This window comes from Phalaenopsis equestris, unplaced genomic scaffold (genome assembly GCF_001263595.1).
Source record: "Phalaenopsis equestris unplaced genomic scaffold, ASM126359v1 Scaffold000598, whole genome shotgun sequence".
NCBI lineage: Eukaryota > Viridiplantae > Streptophyta > Magnoliopsida > Asparagales > Orchidaceae > Phalaenopsis > Phalaenopsis equestris.
Window position 1 is genome coordinate 409,362 of NW_018165038.1, and position 6,777 is coordinate 416,138.

At 34.9% G+C, this 6,777-nt stretch overlaps 1 protein-coding gene across 1 annotated transcript; it reads left to right on the forward strand.

Annotated features, from left to right (window-relative positions):
• The first annotated feature begins 133 nt into the window (after positions 1-133).
• Positions 134-987, forward strand: LOC110029612 (magnesium transporter MRS2-4-like). The gene is made up of 2 exons (XM_020731981.1): positions 134-697; positions 917-987. The coding sequence occupies exons 1-2, from the start codon at positions 397-399 to the stop codon at positions 985-987; spliced, it is 372 nt and encodes a 123-aa protein (XP_020587640.1). The 5' UTR covers positions 134-396.
• The last annotated feature ends 5,790 nt before the right edge of the window (positions 988-6,777 follow it).

Genomic DNA, 6,777 nt, shown 5'->3' on the forward strand with positions numbered 1-6,777 from the left:
ATATATAAATATATAATTAGCAAAAATATTTTTAAATTTACAAAAAGCAACTTTGGCTGACCAAAAGGCCCACCCGATCCTAGGTTGGAACTGTAAAAAAGTATAAATTTTCGGTTGCGGGAGGGGCGGTGAATTACCCGTTATAGCGTTTTACAGGAGGGAGGGGACACGGAGTCGCCGCCATTGCTCACTCCTTCAGCCTCCTCCGATGATTTCATCTCGAATCTGTACCTGTCTGATCGAACGATAGCCAGAGAGGGAGAGAGGAGAGAGAGGAAAAAGGAGGGGAGAGAAGAAGAAGGGAATTCTTCTTCGTTCTCCTTCTCCTCACTTCCACCTACCGGTCGATGATATCGACTTTGATAACCTCGGCTAGGGTTTGTCTCATGATAAGACATGGGAAAGCGAGGAGGGAAGAAGAATGCATCGTCGTTCTTTTTAAGGAAGTTTGGATCGGCCCGGCGATCGGAGCTGCAGCCGTTGATGGCAGTTTCGCCGGGGGAGGCGGCGATTGTGACGCCGGGGGTTAAAGGGGCGAAGAAGAAGGCGGGTTCTCGGCTCTGGATGCAATTGGATCGCACGGGGAAATCGGAAGTAACGGAGCTTGATAAGAACGCTATTATAAGGCGGGCTTCCATCCCTACCCGGGACCTTAGAATCCTTGGCCCCATTTTCTCCCATTCTTCTAATATCATTGGTAAGATGCTACTGTTTTATTTATTTATTTATTATTTTTTTTAAATATCAGAAAATTCGTTTCGTTATCCTTTGCTTCTCTGTTGAAGAATTGATCGAAAATGGATGGCTCTGGTATTTTTTTGCATTCTTGCTGGGGTTTCTATGATTTGTTATGTAGGTTTTTATTTTTTTCATGCTTGTTGCGAGATTTCAATCCAGTTCTGAAAAAGTTATGTAGTTCCAGCGTTTTTTGGATTCTGTACTCGTCTTAAGCTCACTGATAGCTTTGTGAAGGTTCTTGCTCCTTAGGTACGTATCTTCTGTGCGATACCTTTTGTAATTTTAGACGTGTAACTCACAAATTCGACATGAAAATTGCACTACAAATTGCTTTACCCTGCATGTACGCTTGCTCCTTGCTTTATAGTAAAGTGACCGCATTTTTAAGCAGTAATTTATCCGCGAGAATGATGCGGTTGGGCTTGTGTTTACCACTTTGAGAAATTCTAAAAGAGTGGAGCGAATTCTCTGGCTTTCTTTCAAAAGTGATAACATCCATCCTGTGTTGGGGATCAGGTTAATTGAGAGAAATTGCCCGTAGATTTGAAATATAAAAGAATGAGCAGGGACGGCCTAAACAAAATCTCAGCCAAAGGGTCCCAATTAAGCCTAAGCAAGAAAAATATGAAATTTAGCAGACTTCTCTGGATCAAAGAAGGCATCCCATGAGGAACCGGTTCTAAATCAAAAGAACAAAAGAACTATTAGCATATGCCTCAGAACATACTCACCATACATAGTCAATAACAATGGCTCCCATTGGAATACCATTGTGATTAAACGGACATCCCAACTAGCATCAACAAAAATCAAATATAACTAGAAGGTAGGAGTTGGCAACAAGCCTCGTTTGGGGCACAACTGTGATGTAGCAGAAGTTGGAATGGGCGTTGTTTGTAGTTAGGGCTGCAAATGAACCGAGCTATGCCACGTAGGTGCCTATTTGTGCTAAAGCTCGTTTATTAAGAGCTTCGCTTGAGCTCAATTTGAGCTTTTAAGACTTTGTTTGAGCTCTAGCTTGTTTAGAGGTACCTTATTTGAGCTCGGCTAGAGCTGATCAGAGCTCGGTTCATATATGGTCTTATCGAGTTTATTAACAAGCAACTTGCTGAGCAAAATAAATGTGCCCTAATTGAGCATTAATCGAGTTTTAATTGAGCCTTACACTTTATACGAGCAACTTGTTGAGAAAAATAAATGGAACGCATCAAATAATACTCTTTAAGCCTAAAAATAAATACTTAAATGATATTGTTCATGAATGAGCTGTAATCAAATTGCATTTGAGTTTGTTCATGAGCTTTAAATGATATTTTTTATGAATATGAATGAATCAAACAATAAGTTGTTCAAGCTTGTTCATTTAGTAATCGAGTATTAATGAAAATTTTCAAGTTTGTTCAATTAATTAATCAAAATATCATGAACTAGCTTTAATCAAGCTAAGCCACGAGTAGCTTGTTGAATGCTCAGTTCATTTGCAACCCTACTTGTAGCGTGTGATTGATAGAAACCAGAAAGTAATACTTTGAGGCAATATGCTGAGAGACAATCAAGGTTTCAGCCAAAAGAAAAAGAAAAAGATTTAGAGTACTAAGTAGGAATGTTGCAAAGCCTTACAACCTAAAGTGTACATTTTGAGATCATAATAACTAATATAGAATCAATAAAGCAGTCGCACTATTAGGGGACCAATCTAAGCAGGCGAACCTACAATAATGCCATAAAATAGAGAAGAAATTTGGCAATATAATAAGAAAAATTGTTGAACAAAACATAGGCCACACAATTTCATCACCAGCTGGGAGAGGCAAATTGCTAAGTTTAGCTAGAATAGTATTGGATTGCTTAGCCCATAGGTGCTTTATTCAAGCAAGTGACCTTATTACATAATATTACTACAATAATCTTAAAAAAGGAGTAGGGGTTGTACAGTTTAACTGTTCAGTAATGAATTTGAAATCATTGGAAACTTTTTACGACATCAAGTGATCGATAAGCATAGGTAGAGAGCAGTTTTATAAAGAGATGATTCATCATTATTAGAAATGACATATCTAAACAAATGTGATCAAGATTGTATGACCAAAATTGCATGCGGAGCAAAAGTTGTAGTAGTTAATACCTCTTATGAACAGGATAACCTTTTTAGTTTGTGGCATGGTTATCCATATAAAGATTTTATACACTTTAAATCTGAATAAAATTAATCCAAGATACCAAGGCAGTATTTAGGTGAAGAGCTTGAATAACAGAGGAGAAAGAGAATTTAAGTTGATCTTCCTAGGGAATAAATTCATATTTTTCAGGAAAATTGATAGGTTTTCAAAGTTCTCAACAAGGTCCAGGCTTGAAAGAAATGACTTCAAGGATAAGTCAGGTTTCATGAGTAAACACAGATGAAACAATCACTGTTGTATGTGTACTAAGATGATTAATGGAAATTTCCACATGTACTGTATACAAAATGCTACCAGCATTAATCCAAGGATCATAACATAAACTATGATACATGCCGTCTTTGACATAATATTTAGCTAATCTTTGGATATTCTGATGGACTTTGATGACTAATTTCCATGAGGAAGAGCCATAGCAGCATAGGGCATCCTGGTAAGAAGTGTTAGATAATTATTTTCTGCTATTGAATTATCCTATTGACCCTTTGGCTGTAAATGATATATCTTTTTATGAGGACCGCCTGATACCAGAGTTAACCCAAACCACAACTAAAATAGGAATCTTATTGCTGAAATTCAGAGCTCACAACGAAGACTCTTCAAAAATAGAAAATAAACAACGAAAAACATAAAAAAGGACATAATTTTATGGTGGTGGTTGTTCTCACAAACTGAAATTAAAAAATAACATAAGCTAAACCGTAAGTCATAAAAACACATATAAATAGAAGAGTAGGCGGGAAACGAAAATAGGAAGCTGGGAATAATTTCCGCCCAATGAAAAGAGGGAGGAGGGGCCGGTCCAACCTCTTGTTGGACCAAACCTTCTTCTGCTCAACCGGTTGGGCCCCGTTCAGCCTCAAGCCCCGCATCACCACCATATAAGAGAAAGTTTCAATAGATAAAGTTGATTTTGTGCAGAATAGCTTTGGGAATTGAGAAAGCTTGGGTCTAAAAATTGAACATGGCAAGGAAAGTCTTATTAATAAGTTAAAATCTTCTATATGGATTTTTAGGTAGCTGACAAGCAAAAACATTGAGATCAATGATTGAAAAGGAAAGGCCATGGTAGGTGATAGCAGTGTTGTTTCTGGGGAATAAAAAAATATATTAGCTTGGTAATATTTACGCTACCTAATAAGATATTTTGGATTTTGCTAGTCATGAGCAAGCCCAAGGTATAAGAATGGAAGAAAGGGATTAATATTAGTACATGTAGCTTCTTTCAAAGGTCCTCACCTGTGAAAAAGCAAATGGGAGATTTTAGGAGCTGATCGATTAATACTTGTAAATTAGCTCTTAATGCAAGCGTGATCAAGTAAAAAGTATTTCTCATCCATAATAATGATAACTGTAAAAGCGTAAAATTGACAACTTTTTTCTGAAGCCCTTGGAATAAGGGAAGAATCTTTCAAGAGTGCCATTGATATTAATGGAGTAATGGAATTTTTAATGCACTTGATGAACATTGATAAAAAAATTTTCCGAGCTATCTTTATCAGAAGATTACATTTATACAAATGATCGGAATTTTTTCTGATATTTGTTTTTGCATATAAGAAGAGTTTCCTGTATGAAGTCCTCTAATAAGTTCAGTGGCAATTAGAATCCTTTCATAAATTAATTTGCTTAAAATGAAAGCCCGTGAGCATGAAACATGATAAATGGGACATAGGATGTCGATGAGTTAAATGAAAGCCCATGAGCATGAAACATGATAAATGGGACATAGGTTGGCAGTGAGTAATGAAAAGAGGAGTTTAAAGTTTTAACAATCAAGGTGGTGAAGGTTTGTTTTAATCTATTTTATAAGTATACCATTATTGGAAAAACAAAGAATTACGGGAGAAGAAATGCAACCCAATTCATATTCAAGGGACTTAATAATATTAAAGCTGCGATGATTGTTGATTCTCATATAGAAAAATATTATTCACACTCATGATCAGCCAATAGGATTTAGCACACCTACGTTCCCAAGAAGATTAAAGCTAGTGAGAAAATTTACTTTGATATTTAACATTTTTCTAAAAGATTAACATCATTATTAAATGCGGTCAGCCTCAAGGATAAAGTTGATGAATTCAAATCAGTGGCTTAAATTATGTTGCCCTGAGATATGGAGTAAAGATTAGTTCTTTGGAGCTTAACAACAAATTTTCATAGCTTTGAACTTATTGAAAAGATCGAAAATAGGATCACCATGGATAGGAGCAGCGCAAGCACTAAGGAAAACCTTATAAAAGTCATTGTACACAATCCAATAGTTCCTAAACTTAATGGCAGGCCTCTTTAGATGTAGGCATGTTCAAAGAAGAGCTTCAATTGAAATGTGTTATGGGAATTAGCGAAGCATGAATCCATTGACTATTGGTAATACATCGATCAAGTTTGCAAGCAATGAGTTTTATATTGTGGAAAACAAGTTTGGAAGGAAAAAAATCTTTGATCTTATTATTTACATATAGGTTGCATATATATATAGAGAAATCAATGCCTCCTAATTATTATTTACATATAGGTTGCATATATATATAGAGAGAAATCAATGCCTCCTAATTTACTTATCAAATATCTAGTTTAAATTAGGAATTGAAATAATTCTGAAATAAAAAAAAAGAAACATAAAATAGGAAGGGAAGAAAACTAATGAAGGGGTTTCCAATGATATCCCCAGTCAAAATTTTCCATGATTTTGTGAAGTAACCGGCCGGTCCACCATAGAGAGGCGTCGAACTTCTCAGCTTTCCACTGATATGATTTTTGTTGGACCCAGGTCAACAAATGATCAGAAAAGGGAAGATCATCATAGCTAACATCTAGTAAGATGGAATTGAAGTCATGAAAAACAATCCACAAATAATTAACATTGATTAAAGATAAGTGGTTTATCTTTATGAACTCAGTCAATAATGACATTGAAACCATAAATAGTGGTGAAAATAATTACTTGAAGATTTTTTATTGAGAAATGAGTTTTGTTGAATAAGTAGATTAGTAATTTAGTATTATTTTCAAGTAAAATTTATAAAATTAGATGCTTACTATCATAAAACTTAATTGTTTTGCATTTGTAATTCATATATATGAAACTGTGGAGCGAGGAACAAAATAGGTTTCAAGAATGAGAAAAATTAAGATTTTGAAGAATAGCATTCAAAATTAGACTTTGGGTTTATGCTTTAATGTACTTATTTAAACAATTCAATCAAGAAGGAAGCATTGTAGTGCTACGAAGATGGCTGGTTTCACTTTTAAACAATTTTGGGATGGGTGAAAGAGTAGGCAATTTGGGAGTTATGCTAGGGAATTAAGGGGGGCTTTTTGGAGAAGCCATTGGGAAAACTAAGCGAGCAACAAGGGTAATGAAGAAAAGACTAATGCAGTGGTAAAACGCTCAAATTGGGTTTCTCTCCTGTATTTGTTCATAAATATTTTAGTCTTTGAATTCAATATTTATGTTTTTAGTACAAGTATGAACTAATTTGTGTACTGTGAGTTTATGTTAAAATCAATTTTTTTTGGTTAAGTTCTTAAATTAATTTGCTCTGTTTGTTTAAAGCGTACTCAGTTTTCTTAGACTTAATTGAGTTTGTGTAATGGCTATGGATAAATTTCAAATATAAATCAGAAAAGTCTCTAGAGAGCAAATAATTTAAATTCACATGTTCTTGAGTAAGGTATGAATATACTTGAGAATTTGAAATCTAAAATATAAAATTCTCGGTGCAATCATCAAACTAGTTCATACGTGAATATAATGAAGTAACCATATTTGTTCAGGTTTCTTAATTATAGGAAGAGATTAGGAAATAATGAAAATCTAAGTTAAAGAAATTTAACTTAGCCAACTTAGGAA

Bases quoted from the DNA above. Each gene is read 5' to 3' on its own strand.
- LOC110029612 (XM_020731981.1), top strand. From the start codon at position 397: ATGGGAAAGCGAGGAGGGAAGAAGAATGCATCGTCGTTCTTTTTAAGG. The intron at 698-916 runs GTAAGATGCTAC...AAAGTTATGTAG, and splicing joins CCATTCTTCTAATATCATTG to TTCCAGCGTTTTTTGGATTC.